We start from the raw sequence: 14,368 nt of genomic DNA on the forward strand, positions 1-14,368 counted from the left end.
CTAAATGGATAAAGATTTAGCGTAAATATATTTCTCTTTAATCCTGGTTTATTTATTTATTCATTTATTTGATTCGGTTTAACGCCTTCCTAAAGAATATTTCCACTTATACGATGGCGGCGAGCATTATAGTGTAAGGAATCCGGGAAGAGCCCAAGATAAACCCACGAATATGCGCAGGTTGCTGACAGACCTTCCCATGTACGGCAAGAGAAGAATTTAGACTTAAACTCACAACGAACGCATTGATGAGACGCGCCTCAATCATTGCATTTTGCTGGCACGCTAACTATCTCGGCCACAAAGGCTCCTTAATCCTGGTTTAATATTTTATCACCACAACTTACCTCCAAATACAGCCTCTGTTAAGTCGTCTCTTATTAGGTTCATTGAGTTAAAGTCGGCCACAGAAAATCTGTATTTCTGTACGGGTTTGTTCACCACGGAGGTTAATTCTCTCATTCCATCCACACCAACACCAACTCCAAAGATGGAAATTCCAGAACGCTTGGCAGATCTAGAAGCAGGACCGACCCATCTCCTTGAGACTTTGGACTGACCAGCACTAACAAGAATGGCAGAATTAGGAACACCTGGACGATCGCCATTCCGTCTTGTAAACATATTTCTCTTGATTGCCCGCAATCCTCCAGCAATGTTGGACTTTCCAGGAGAGTATTTAATACGTGAGATGGCATCCAACAAGTCTGTTTTGCTATCGTATGACTGTAACTGAATAGGCGATGTAACTTTGTCGTTAAATCTAAGAACGCCTACTCTGACTTTACCTCCGTCAATATCAGCGGGTTCGAGGAAATCTGTGACAAACTTGAGTTGTTTCTGAAAATTATCTGAAGACACGTGATTAGAAGAATCCAACAAGAATACAATATCTCGCTCAGCTGACAGTAACACTGAAGTTTTGCCATGATCGAGTTTTAATGTTGTCACACCGCGGGCGTCCTCTAGTGTAACCCTGTCTCCAGGTTGTCCTGGTGTAACCATGTCTTCAGGTTGACTTGGTGTAACCTTGTCTGTAGTTTCTCGAGAAGTGACCTTGTCTTCATGTGTAACTATGTCTTTAGGTTGTCTTGATGTCACGATGTCTTCAATTTCTCGATAAGTGACACTGTCAACAGGTGTAACCCTGTCTTTTGGTTTTCTTGGTGTAACCCTGTCTTCAAGTTGCCTTGGTGTAATCTTGGCGCCAGGTTGTCTTGGTGTAACTATGTCTTCAGGTTTCCCTGGTCTAACTCTGTCTTCAGGGGTAATTCTGTCCTCAGGTGTAACTCTGTCGTCGGGTTGTTTTGGTGTAACCCAGTATTCAGGTTGCCTTGGCGCAACCCTGTCATCAGGTTGCCTTGGTGTAACGCTGTCATCAGGTTGCTTTGGTGTAACTCTGTCTTCAGGTTGTCTTGGTGTAACTCTGTCTTCAATTTGTCTGGGTGTAACCCTGTCATCAGGTTGCCTTGGTGTAACCCTGTCTTCAGGTTGCCCAGTTGTAACCGTGTCCTCAGGTTGTCTTGGTGTAACCCTGTCTTCAGGTTGCCTTGGTGTAGCCTTATCGTCAGGTTGCCTCGGCGTAACTATGTCTTCAGGCTGTCTTGGTGTAACCCTGTCCTCAGGTTGCCTTAATGTAACTCTGTCCTCTGGTTGCCTTGTTGTAACCCTGTCTTCAGATTGTCTTGGCGGAACACTGTCTTTAGGTGTTACTCTGTCGTCTGGTTGTCTTGGTGTAACCCTGTCTTCAGTTTGTCTTGGTGTAATGCTGTCTTCAGATGTAAACATAACTTCGGGTCCCCTTGGTGTCACCTTGTCTGGTCTGAGAGTTCTGTCAAAAGGTTCTCTTTGTGTCACCTTGTGTGGTCTGGGCGTTCTTTCCACAAGTTCTCTTGGTGTCACCTTGTCTGGTCTGGGCGTTCTATCTACAGGTTCTCTTGGTGTCACCTTGTCTGGTCTGGGCGTTCTATCTACAGGTTCTCTTGGTGTTACCTTGTCTAGTACGGGCGTTGTTTCCACGGGTGATCTTGGTGTCGGTCGTTCTACCTCGGCAGGTTTAGAGTAAGGAGCTACTGAAGAGGTTGTCTTCTCCAATCTAAGGTCTTCTTTTCCTATTGCTGAGTGTCTCGTTGATTTATGTTCTGCAGTTCTTGTGATGTAATCCTCCTCTGAAGTAAGACTGCGCCAAGGTGTTGTAAACATGCTTATGCGTTCTAAAAAATAAAAAAAAATCAGCAAGAAAATATTAATTTGTTTGTCTTGTTTTTAAAACAGGCTGATATGCATCATTGTTGTCAGGTTTGATAGTGTTATATTAGTGAATATTTACATAACGTTTCAAATGTGAGGAGAAATTTTATAATTACCAGGTATTTGGTGAAACGTTCAGAACATAATAATGCACTTTATGACAGGCTCAATGGAGAAAAATTTCATTTAACTGTATATAACTCTCGATCATTTATTTATTTGCATATTTGTTTGTTTGTTTCTTTATTTATTTGATTGATGTTTAACACCGTACTGAAAATATTTCACGTTAAACAAAGACAGTCAACCTTATGATCGGAAGAACTAAGGCAGAACCCAGAAAAAAATCCACGACCATCCACAGGTTGTTGCAGACCTTCTCACCTATGGCCGGAGAAGACGCCAGCATAAGCTGGACCACAACTCACAGCGCTCGCATTAATAAGATGCGCTAACCATCTCGGCCACAAAGGCCCTTTAATCCTGTTGAAAATTTTATCACCACAACTTACCTCCAAATACAGCCTCTGTTAAGTCGTCTCTTATTAGGTTCATTGAGTTAAAGTCGGCCACAGAAAATCTGTATTTCTGTACGGGTTTGTTCACCACGGAGGTTAATTCTCTCAATCCATCCACCCCAACACCAACACCAAAGATGGAAATTCCAGAACGCTTGGCAGATCTAGAAGCAGGACCGACCCATCTCCTTGAGACTTTGGACTGACCAGCACTAACAAGAATGGCAGAATTAGGAACACCAGGACGATCGCCATTCCGTCTTGTAAACATACTTCTCTTGATTGCCCGCAATCCTCCAGCAATGTTGGACTTTCCAGGAGAGTATTTAATACGTGAGATGGCATCCAACAAGTCTGTTTTGCTATCGTATGACTGTAACTGAATAGGCGATGTAACTTTGTCGTTAAATCTAAGAACGCCTACTCTGACTTTGCCACCGTTAACATCAGCGGGTTCGAGGAAATCTGTAACAAACGTTAGTTGTTTCTGGAAATCATCCGAAGACACGTAATTAGAAGAATCCAACAAGAATACAATATCCCGCTCAGCTGACAGTAACATTTTCTCCATTGGAACACTAGTCAGGGGTTTTGTTTTTCCCACTAAAGTCGTGTAAGGCAAAGAAGTTTTGCGATAATCGAGTTTTGACGTTGTCACATCCCGAGCTTCCTCTGGCGTAACCCTGTCTCCAGGTTGTCTTGGTGTAACCCTGATATAAGGTAGCCTTGATGTAACCCTGTCTTCTGCTTCTCTTGGTGTAACCCTGTCATCAGGCTGCCTTGGTGAATCTCTGTCTTTAGGTTTTTTTGGTGTAACGCTGATATCAGGTTGTCTTGTTGTAATTCTGTCTCTAGGTTGTCTTGGTGTAATCCTGTATTTAGGTTGTCTTGGTGTAACCCTGTCATCAGGTTGCCTTGGTGTAACACTGTCTTCAGCTTGTGTTGGTGTAACCCTGATATCAGGTTGTCTTGGTGTGACCCTGTCTTCAGGTTGCCTTGGTGTAACTCTGTCTTCAGGCTGTCTTGGTGTGACCCTGGTATCAGGTTGCCTTGGTGTAGGTCTGTCTTCAGGTTGTCTTGGTGTAAATCTGTCTTCAGGTTGTCTTGGTGTAACCATAATATCAGGTTGCCTTGATGTAACCCTGTACTTAGGTTGTCTTCGTGTAACCATGTCTTCAGCTTGCCTTGGTATAACGTTGTCATCAGGTTGCCTTGGTGTGACCCTGTCTTCAGGTTGCCTTGTTGTAACCCTGTCTCCAGGTTGTCTTCGTGTAGTCCCGTCTCCAGGTTGTCTTGGTGTAACTTTATCTTCAGGTTGTATTGGTATTATCCTGTCTATAGGTTGCCTTGATGTAACTCTTTCATCAGGTTGTCTTGTTGTAATCCTGATATCAGGTTGCTTTGGTGTGACCATGTCTTCAGGTTGTTTCGGTGTAGCCTTAATATGAAGTGTAACGCTGATATCAGGTTGCCTTGGTGTAACCCTGTCCTCATGTTGCCTTGGTGAAACCCTGTCTTCAGGTTCTTTTGGTGTAATGCTTTCATCAGGTTGTCTTGGTGTAACCCTGTCATCCGGTTGCCTGGTTGTAACACTATCTTTAGCTTGTGTTGATGTAACCCTGATATCCGGTTGCCTTTGTGTGACCCTGTCTTCAGGTTGCCTTAGTGTAACTCTGTCTTCAGGCTGTCTTGGTGTAACCCTGTCATCAAGTTGTCCTGGTGTAACCCTGATATCAGGTTGTCTTGGTGTGACCCGGTCTTCAGGTTGTCTTGGTGTAACCCTGCCATCAGGTTGCCTTGGTGTAATCCTGTCATCAGGTTGCCTTGGTGTGACTGTATCTTTAGGCCGTCTTGGTGTAATTCTCTCTTCAGTTTGCCTTGGGGTAACCCTGTCTTCAGATTGTATTGGTGTAATTCTGTCCTCAGGTGTTACCCTGTCTGCAGGTTGTCTTGGTGTTATACTGCGATCAGTTAGTCTTGGTGTAATGCTATCTTCAGATGTAACCATATCGTCGGGTAGCCTTTGTGTCACTTTGTCCGGTCTGAGAGTTTTTTCCACAGGTTCTCTTGGTGTCAACTTGTCTGGTTTGAGAGTTCTATCCACAGGTTCTCTTTCTCTGTCAGGAGCCACTGAAGAGGTTGTCCTCTCCAATCTAAGGTCTTCTCTTCCTATTGCTGAGTGTCTCGTTGATTTATGTTCTGCAGTTCTTGTGATGTAATCTTTCTCTGAACTAAGACTGCGCCACGGCGTTGCAGGCGATGTAAACATACTTATGCGTTCTAAAAAAGAAACACATCAGCAAGGAAATTTCATTTTGTTTGTCTTGTTATTAAAACAAGTTAATACGCATCATTGTTTTCAGGTTTGATAGTGTTACATTAGTGAATATTTACATAAAGTTTCTAATCTAAGCAGAAAGTTTACAATGCGGACTAACTAAAAACCAAAGTGCGAAAAACAGTTTCAAACATGGTATTTGGTAGAACGTAAAGAACATGCACTTTATGACAGGCTCAATGGAGAAATGTTTTATTTAACTCTTTGTAATTCTCAATCATTTATTTAATTCTTTATTATTTGTTGATAGATTTATATATTTGATTGATGTTTAACACCGTACTGAAAATATTTTATGTTAAACAAAGACAGCCAGCCTTATGGTGGTATAAACACGGGAAGAACCCGGAAAAGTATCCACGACCATCCGCAGGTTGCTGTCAGACCTTCTCACCTATGGCCGGAGAAGACGCCAGCATAAGCTCACAGCTCACAGCACTAGCATTAGTAAGATGAGCTAACCATCTCGGCCACAAAGGCCCTTAATCCTGGTTTAATATTTTATCACCACAACTTACCTCCAAATACAGCCTCTGTTAAGTCGTCTCTTATTAGGTTCATTGAGTTAAAGTCGGCCACAGAAAATCTGTATTTCTGTACGGGTTTGCTCACCACGGAGGTTAATTCTCTCAATCCATCCACCCCAACACCAACACCAAAGATGGAAATTCCAGAACGCTTAGCAGATCTAGACGCGGGACCGACCCATCTCCTTGAGACTTTGGACTGACCAGCACTAACAAGAATGGCAGAATTAGGAACACCAGGACGATCGCCATTCCGTCTTGTAAACATACTTCTCTTGATTGCACGCAATCCTCCAGCAATGTTGGACTTTCCAGGAGAGTATTTAATACGTGAGATGGCATCCAACAAGTCTGTTTTGCTATCGTATGACTGTAACTGAATAGGCGATGTAACTTTGTCGTTAAATCTAAGAACGCCTACTCTGACTTTGCCCCCGTTAACATCAGCGGGTTCGAGGAAATCTGTGACAAACGTTAGTTGTTTCTGGAAATCATCCGAAGACACGTAATTAGAAGAGTCCAACAAGAATACAATATCCCGCTCAGCTGACAGTAACATTTTCTCCATTGGAACACCAGTCAGGGGTTTTGTTTTTCCCACTAAACTCGTGTAAGGCAAAGAAGTTTTGCGATAATCGAGTTTTGACGTTGTCATATCGCGAGCTTCCTCTGGCGTAACCCTGTCTTCAGGCTGTCTTGGTGTAACGTTATCATCAGGTAGTCTTGGTGTAATCCTGTCTGTGGGTTGCCTTGGTGTGACCCTGTCTTCAGGTTGTCTTGGTGTATCTCTGATATCAGGTTGTCTTGTTGTAACCCTGTCTTTAGGTTGTCTTGGAGTAATCCTGTCTGTAGGTTGTCTTGCTGTTACTCTGTCATCAGGCAGCCTTGGGGCAACGCTGTCCTCAGCTTGTGTTGGTGTAACCCTGATATCAGGTTGTCTTGGTGAGACCCTGTCTTCAGGTTGTCTTGGTGTAACCCTGATGTCAGGTTGTCTTGGTGTAACCCTAATGTCAGGGTGCCTTGGTGTAACCCTGTACTCAGGTTCTCTATGCGTAACCCTGTCTTCAGGTTCTCTATGTGTAAAGCTGTCTTCAGGAAGTCTAGGTGTAACCTTGATATCAGGTCGCCTTTGTGTAACCTTGTCTTCAGGGTGCCATAGTGTAACCCTTTCGTCTGGTGTCCATGATGCAACCCTATCGTCAGTTTGTGTTGGTGTAACCCTGTCCTTATGTTGTCTTAATGTAACCCTGTCATCAGGTTGCCTTTGCGTAACCGTGTCGTCAGGTTGCCTTAATGTAGCCCTGTCTTCGGGTTGCCTTGCTGTAAACCTGTCTTCACGTTGAAATGGTGTAACTCTGTCTTCAGGTTGTCTTGGTGTAACCCTGTCTTCAGGTTGTCTTGGTGTAACCTTGTCTTTGGGTTGCCTTGGGGTAACCCTGTCTTCAGGTTGTCTTGTTGTAACCCAGTCTTCAGGTTCCCTTTTTGTAACCCTATCGTCAGGTTGCCTTGGTGTAAATCTGTCCTCAGGTAGCCTTGGTGTAACCCTGTCTTCAGGTTGCCTTGGTGTAAACCTGTCTTCAGGTTCTCTTGGTGGAACCCTGTCTTCAGGTTGCCTTGGTGTAACTCTGTCCTCACTTGGTCTTGGGGTAACCCTGTCCTCAGGTTGCCGTGGTGTGACTCTGTCTTCAGGTTGCCTTGGTGTAACTCTGTCTTCGGGTTGCCTTGGTGAAACTCTGTACTCAGGTTGCCTTGGTGTTACTCTGTCTTCAGGTTGTCTTAGCGTAACTTTGTCTTCTGGTTTTCTTGTTGTAACACTGTATTCAGGTTGCATTGGTGTAACTCTGTCTTCAGGTTGTCTTAGTGTAACTCTGTCCTCAGGCTGTCTTGGTGTAAACCTGTCTTCAGGTTGCCTTGTGGTACCTCTGTCTAAAGCTTGCCTTGGTGTGACCGTGTCTTCAGGTTGTCTTTGTGTAACTCTATCTTCAGGTTGTCTTGGTGTAACCCTGACATCAGGTTGTCTTGGTAAAACCCTGTCCTCAGGTTGCCTTGGTGTAACCCTGTCTTCAGGTTCTCTTGGTGTAAGCCTGTCTTCAGGTTGCCCTGGTGTAACCCTGTCCTCAGGTTGCCTTGGTGAAAATATGTCTTCAGGCTGCCTTGGTGTAAATCTGTCTTCAGGTTGCCTTAGCGTAACTTTGTCTTCAGGTTCTCTTGGTGGAACCCTGTCTTCAGGTTGCCTTGGTGTAACTCTGTCCTCACTTGGTCTTGGGGTAACCCTGTCCTCAGGTTGCCGTGGTGTGACTCTGTCTTCAGGTTGCCTTGGTGTAACTCTGTCTTCGGGTTGCCTTGGTGAAACTCTGTACTCAGGTTGCCTTGGTGTTACTCTGTCTTCAGGTTGTCTCAGCGTAACTTTGTCTCCAACTTTGTCTTCTGGTTTTCTTGTTGTAACCCTGTCTTCAGGTTGCCTTGGTGTAACTCTGTCTTCAGGTTTCCTTGGTGTAACTCTGTCTTCAGGTTGCCTTGGTGTAATCCTGTCTTCAGTTTGCCTTGGTGTAACTCTGTCTTCAGGTTGCCAAGTGGATATAATTTTCTTTTGATGTTTGGTTGAAAATGATGTTGTAGCGGTTGATCTTTCAGTTGTTGTTATTACTTCTGAAAGAAAACAAAAGAAATAGGATATATATTATGTAATCGTGTGGTCCGTATTTGAGTTAATATGCGGTTTAAATAATGAATAAGTAGAACTGACGGTGTTATGCAAGCTGTCGTTAATAAAACCTTAGGGTATTGAAGAAAGAACAGTTTCATATTTTATGTCCCTTTACATATCAAGGGAATGTAATTTTTTGTTTCGTGGAAACATAAAGGATTTTAAAAAAAGAAACGCATCTCATATTGCTTGCAACGAAAATGAACACGAAATACCACAATATCTTTATCCTTAATTGTTGCTAAATGATCGTTCATTGAGTTAACTATGAAAGGCTATACAAAAAAGAACACACACTGAAGAACAGCATAAAAACTATTGGCCTTACCCCCAAACACTGCAAATGACAGATCATCTTTGATTACATCAAGTTTGTTGAAACTAGGTGCCACGAATCTGTATCTGTTTACAGGGCTGCTCACGACTGAGTTCAACTCTTTGATTCCGCCAAGGCCAACACCAACACCGTAAATGGAAATTCCTGATCGCTTAGCAGATTTGGAAGCCGGTCTAACCCATTTCTGTAAGAGTTTGGACTGTCCAGCACTAACAAGAATGGCAGAGTTGGCAACATCTGGACGATCTCCATTTGGTCTGGTAAACATATTTCGCTTGACCGCCCTCAAGCCTCCTGCAATATTTGAATCTCCTGGTTCATATTTGATATTCTCAATGGCATTGAGTAGATCAACCTTTGACACGTATGTGTTAAGCTGGACGGGCATTGTTACCTTGTTATTAAACCTCAGCACGCCGACCCTCACTTTGCCACCGTTAATGTCTGCGTTTCTTAGAAAATCTGTCACAAAATCAATCTGCTTGCGGAATTCTAACTCGGAAACATAGCTGGATGAGTCCAACATAAATATTAAATCACGCTCAGCAGAGAGCAACATTGGTGGCTTGTCTTCAATGTCACTTGGAGTAACCCTGTCTTCAGGTTGCCTTGGTGTAACCCTCTCTTCAAGTTCTTTTGGCGTAACCCTGTCTTCAGGTTCTCTTGGTGTAACCCTGTCTTCAGGTTGCCTTGGTGTATCTCTGTCAATAGGTTGTCTTGGTGTAATTCTGTCCTCAGGTTGCCTTGGTGTAATTCTGTCTTCAGGATGCCTTGGTGTATCTCTGTCTTCAGGTTGTCTTGGTGTAATTCTGTCTTCAGGTTGCCTTGGTGTAACCCTGTATTCAGGTTCTCTTGGTGTAACCTTGTCTTCAGGTTGCTTTGGAGGAAGCCTGTCTTCAGGTTGTCTTGTTGTAACCCAATCTTCGGGTTCTCTTGTAGTAACCCTATCTTTAGGTTGCCTTGGTGTAAACCTGTCTTCAGGTTGCATGGGTGTAACCCTGTCTTCAGGTTTTCTTTGTGTAGCCCTGTCTTCTAGTTGGGTTAGTGTAAGCCTGTCTTTAGGTTGCCTTGGTGTAATTGTGGTGTCAAATTTCTTTGTGGTAACCCTGTCTTCAGGTTGCCTTAGTGTCACTTTGTCTTCAGGTTGTCTTGGTGTAACTGTGTCTTCAGGTTGTTTTGGTTTACCTCTGTCTTCAGGTTGCCTTGGTGTAACCCTTTCTTCAGGTTGCCTTTCTGTAACCCTATCATCAGTTTGCGTTAGTGTAAACCTGTCTACAGGTTGCCTTGGTGTAACCCTGTCCTCAGGCTGTCTTTGTGTAACCCTGTCTTCAGGTTGCGTTGGTGTAAACTTGTCTTTGGGTTGCCTTGGTGTAAACCTGTCTACAGGTTGCCTTGGTGTAATTCTGTCTTCAGGTTGCCTTAGTGTAACTCTGTCTTTAGGTTGCCTTGGTGTAACTTTGTCTTCAGGTTGTCTTAGTGTAACTCTGTCCTCAGGCTTTCTTGATGTAATCCTGTCCTCAGGTTGCATGGGTGTAACCCTGTCTTCAGGTTTTCTTTGTGTAACCCTGTCTTCTAGTTGGGTTAGTGTAAGCCTGTCTTTAGGTTGCCTTGGTGTAATTGTGCCGTCAGGTTTCTTTGTGGTAACCCTGTCTTCAGGTTGCCTTAGTGTCACTTTGTCTTCAGGTTGTCTCGGTGTAACTGTGTCTTCAGGTTGTTTTGGTTTACCTCTGTCTTCAGGTTGCCTTGGTGTAACCCTTTCTTCAGGTTGCCTTTCTGTAACCCTATCATCAGTTTGCGTTAGTGTAAACCTGTCTACAGGTTGCCTTGGTGTAACCCTGTCCTTAGGCTGTCTTTGTGTAACCCTGTCTTCAGGTTGAGTTGGTGTAAACTTGTCTTTGGGTTGCCTTGGTGTAAACCTGTCTAAAGGTTGCCTTGGTGTAATTCTGTCTTCAGGTTGCCTTAGTGTAACTCTGTCTTTAGGTTGCCTTGGTGTAACTTTGTCTTCAGGTTGTCTTAGTGTAACTCTGTCCTCAGGCTTTCTTGGTGTAAACCTGTCTTCAGGTTGCCTTGGGGCAACTCTGTCTACGGGTTGTCTTTCTGTAACCCTGTCTTCAGATTGCCTTGGCGTAACTCTGTCTTCAGGTTGTCTTGGTGTAACCCTGACATCAGGTTGTCTTGGTGTAACCCTGTCCTCAGGTTGCTTTGGTGTTACCCAGTCTTCAGGTTCTCTTGGTGTAAACCTGTCTTCAGGTTGCCCTGGTGTAACGCTGTCCTCAGGTTGCCTTGGTGAAAACATGTCTTCAGGCAGCCTTGGTGTAACTCTGTCTTCAGGTTGCCTTAACGTAACTTTGTCTTCAGGTTCTCTTGGTGGAACCCTGTCTTCAGGTTGCCTTGGTGTAACTCTGTCCTCACTTGGTCTTGGGGTAACTCTGTCTTCAGGTTGCCGTGGTGTGACTCTGTCTTCAGGTTGCCTTGGTGTAACTCTGTCTTCAGGTTGCCTTTGTGAAACTTTGTACTCAGGTTGCCTTGGTGTTACTCTGTCTTCAGGTTGTCTTAGCGTAACTTTGTCTTCTGGTTTTCTTGTTGTAACACTGTATTCAGGTTGCATTGGTGTAACTCTGTCTTCAGGTTGTCTTAGTGTAACTCTGTACTCATGCTGTCTTGGTGTAAACCTGTCTTCAGGTTGCCTTGTGGTACCTCTGTCTAAAGCTTGCCTTGGTGTGATCGTGTCTTCAGGTTGTCTTTGTGTTACTCTATCTTCAGGTTGTCTTGGTGTAACCCTGACATCAGGTTGTCTTGGTAAAACCCTGTCCTCAGGTTGCCTTGGTGTAACCCTGTCTTCAGGTTCTCTTGGTGTAAACCTGTCTTCAGGTTGCCCTGGTGTAACCCTGTCCTCAGGTTGCCTTGGTGAAAATATGTCTTCAGGCTGCCTTGGTGTAACTCGGTCTTCAGGTTGCCTTAGCGTAACTTTGTCTTCAGGTTCTCTTGGTGGAACCCTGTCTTCAGGTTGCCTTGGTGTAACTCTGTCCTCACTTGGTCTTGGGGTAACTCTGTCTTCAGGTTGCCGTGGTGTGACTCTGTCTTCAGGTTGCCTTGGTGTAACTCTGTCTTCGGGTTGCCTTGGTGAAACTCTGTACTCAGGTTGCCTTGGTGTTACTCTGTCTTCAGGTTGTCTTAGCGTAACTTTGTCTCCAACTTTGTCTTCTGGTTTTCTTGTTGTAACCCTGTCTTCAGGTTGCCTTGGTGTAACTCTGTCTTCAGGTTTCCTTGGTGTAACTCTGTCTTCAGGTTGCCTTGGTGTAATCCTGTCTTCAGTTTGCCTTGGTGTAACTCTGTCTTCAGGTTGCCAAGTGGATATAATTTTCTTTTGAGGTTTGGTTGAAAATGATGTTGTAGCGGTTGATCTTTCAGTTGTTGTTATTACTTCTGAAAGAAAACAAAAGAAATAGGATATATATTATGTAATCGTGTGGTCCGTATTTGAGTTAATATGCGGTTTAAATGATGAATAAGTAGAACTGACGGTGTTATGCAAGCTGTCGTTAATAAAACCTTAGGGTATTGAAGAAAGAACAGTTTCATATTTTATGTCCCTTTACATATCAAGGGAATGTAATTTTTTGTTTCGTGGAAACATAAAGGATTTTAAAAAAAGAAACGCATCTCATATTGCTTGCAACGAAAATGAACACGAAATACCACAATATCTTTATCCTTAATTGTTGCTAAATGATCGTTCATTGAGTTAACTATGAAAGGCTATACAAAAAAGAACACACACTGAAGAACAGCATAAAAACTATTGGCCTTACCCCCAAACACTGCAAATGACAGATCATCTTTGATTACATCAAGTTTGTTGAAACTAGGTGCCACGAATCTGTATCTGTTTACAGGGCTGCTCACGACTGAGTTCAACTCTTTGATTCCGCCAAGGCCAACACCAACACCGTAAATGGAAATTCCTGATCGCTTAGCAGATTTGGAAGCCGGTCTAACCCATTTCTGTAAGAGTTTGGACTGTCCAGCACTAACAAGAATGGCAGAGTTGGCAACATCTGGACGATCTCCATTTGGTCTGGTAAACATATTTCGCTTGACCGCCCTCAAGCCTCCTGCAATATTTGAATCTCCTGGTTCATATTTGATATTCTCAATGGCATTGAGTAGATCAACCTTTGACACGTATGTGTTAAGCTGGACGGGCATTGTTACCTTGTTATTAAACCTCAGCACGCCGACCCTCACTTTGCCACCGTTAATGTCTGCGTTTCTTAGAAAATCTGTCACAAAATCAATCTGCTTGCGGAATTCTAACTCGGAAACCATAGCTGGATGAGTCCAACATAAATATTAAATCACGCTCAGCAGAGAGCAACATTGGTGGCTTGTCTTCAATGTCACTTGGAGTAACCCTGTCTTCAGGTTGCCTTGGTGTAACCCTCTCTTCAAGTTCTTTTGGCGTAACCCTGTCTTCAGGTTCTCTTGGTGTAACCCTGTCTTCAGGTTGCCTTGGTGTATCTCTGTCAATAGGTTGTCTTGGTGTAATTCTGTCCTCAGGTTGCCTTGGTGTAATTCTGTCTTCAGGATGCCTTGGTGTATCTCTGTCTTCAGGTTGTCTTGGTGTAATTCTGTCTTCAGGTTGCCTTGGTGTAACCCTGTATTCAGGTTCTCTTGGTGTAACCTTGTCTTCAGGTTGCTTTGGAGGAAGCCTGTCTTCAGGTTGTCTTGTTGTAACCCAATCTTCGGGTTCTCTTGTAGTAACCCTATCTTTAGGTTGCCTTGGTGTAAACCTGTCTTCAGGTTGCATGGGTGTAACCCTGTCTTCAGGTTTTCTTTGTGTAACCCTGTCTTCTAGTTGGGTTAGTGTAAGCCTGTCTTTAGGTTGCCTTGGTGTAATTGTGCCGTCAGGTTTCTTTGTGGTAACCCTGTCTTCAGGTTGCCTTAGTGTCACTTTGTCTTCAGGTTGTCTTGGTGTAACTGTGTCTTCAGGTTGTTTTGGTTTACCTCTGTCTTCAGGTTGCCTTGGTGTAACCCTTTCTTCAGGTTGCCTTTCTGTAACCCTATCATCAGTTTGCGTTAGTGTAAACCTGTCTACAGGTTGCCTTGGTGTAACCCTGTCCTCAGGCTGTCTTTGTGTAACCCTGTCTTCAGGTTGCGTTGGTGTAAACTTGTCTTTGGGTTGCCTTGGTGTAAACCTGTCTACAGGTTGCTTTGGTGTTACCCAGTCTTCAGGTTCTCTTGGTGTAAACCTGTCTTCAGGTTGCCCTGGTGTAACGCTGTCCTCAGGTTGCCTTGGTGAAAACATGTCTTCAGGCTGCCTTGGTGTAACTCTGTCTTCAGGTTGCCGTAACGTAACTTTGTCTTCAGGTTCTCTTGGTGGAACCCTGTCTTCAGGTTGCCTTGGTGTAAATCTGTCCTCACTTGGTCTTGGGGTAACTCTGTCTTCAGGTTGCCGTGGTGTGACTCTGTCTTCAGGTTGCCTTGGTGTAACTCTGTCTTCAGGTTGCCTTGGTGAAACTCTGTACTCAGGTTGCCTTGGTGTTACTCTGTCTTCAGGTTGTCTTAGCGTAACTTTGTCTTCTGGTTTTCTTGTTGTAGCACTGTATTCAGGTTGCATTGGTGTAACTCTGTCTTCAGGTTGTCTTAGTGTAACTCTGTCCTCAGGCTGTCTTGGTGTAAACCTGTCTT

The 14,368-nt window shown here is 43.9% G+C and overlaps 3 protein-coding genes across 3 annotated transcripts in view; all 3 read right to left on the reverse strand.

Moving 5' to 3' along the window:
- The window catches only part of LOC135464474 (uncharacterized), a 47,045-nt gene extending 40,163 nt beyond the window's left edge, over positions 1 to 6,882 (reverse strand). Inside the window, exons 1-3 of the mRNA XM_064741898.1 lie at positions 5,625 to 6,882; positions 2,763 to 5,048; positions 348 to 2,213 (exon numbers count right to left, since the gene is read on the reverse strand). Coding sequence (XP_064597968.1) covers positions 348 to 2,213; positions 2,763 to 5,048; positions 5,625 to 6,288 — 4,816 coding nt within the window. The 5' untranslated portion in view covers positions 6,289 to 6,882. The remainder of the gene's footprint in view (positions 1 to 347; positions 2,214 to 2,762; positions 5,049 to 5,624) is intronic.
- Positions 6,883 to 6,886: 4 nt separating this feature from the next.
- LOC135464475 (titin-like) lies at positions 6,887 to 12,969 on the reverse strand. The gene is made up of 4 exons (XM_064741900.1): positions 12,490 to 12,969; positions 8,669 to 12,103; positions 6,988 to 8,282; positions 6,887 to 6,895 (listed from the first exon to the last, which is right to left on the reverse strand). The coding sequence occupies exons 1-4, from the start codon at positions 12,884 to 12,886 to the stop codon at positions 6,887 to 6,889; spliced, it is 5,136 nt and encodes a 1,711-aa protein (XP_064597970.1). The 5' UTR covers positions 12,887 to 12,969.
- Positions 12,970 to 12,971: 2 nt separating this feature from the next.
- Positions 12,972 to 14,297, reverse strand: LOC135464476 (cell surface glycoprotein 1-like). Its single transcript, XM_064741901.1, has one exon. The coding sequence runs from the start codon at positions 14,295 to 14,297 to the stop codon at positions 12,972 to 12,974; it is 1,326 nt and encodes a 441-aa protein (XP_064597971.1).
- Positions 14,298 to 14,368: the final 71 nt, after the last annotated feature.

The sequence above is a fragment of the Liolophura sinensis genome, chromosome 4 (genome assembly GCF_032854445.1).
Source record: "Liolophura sinensis isolate JHLJ2023 chromosome 4, CUHK_Ljap_v2, whole genome shotgun sequence".
In the NCBI taxonomy this organism is placed as follows: Eukaryota; Metazoa; Mollusca; class Polyplacophora; order Chitonida; family Chitonidae; genus Liolophura; species Liolophura sinensis.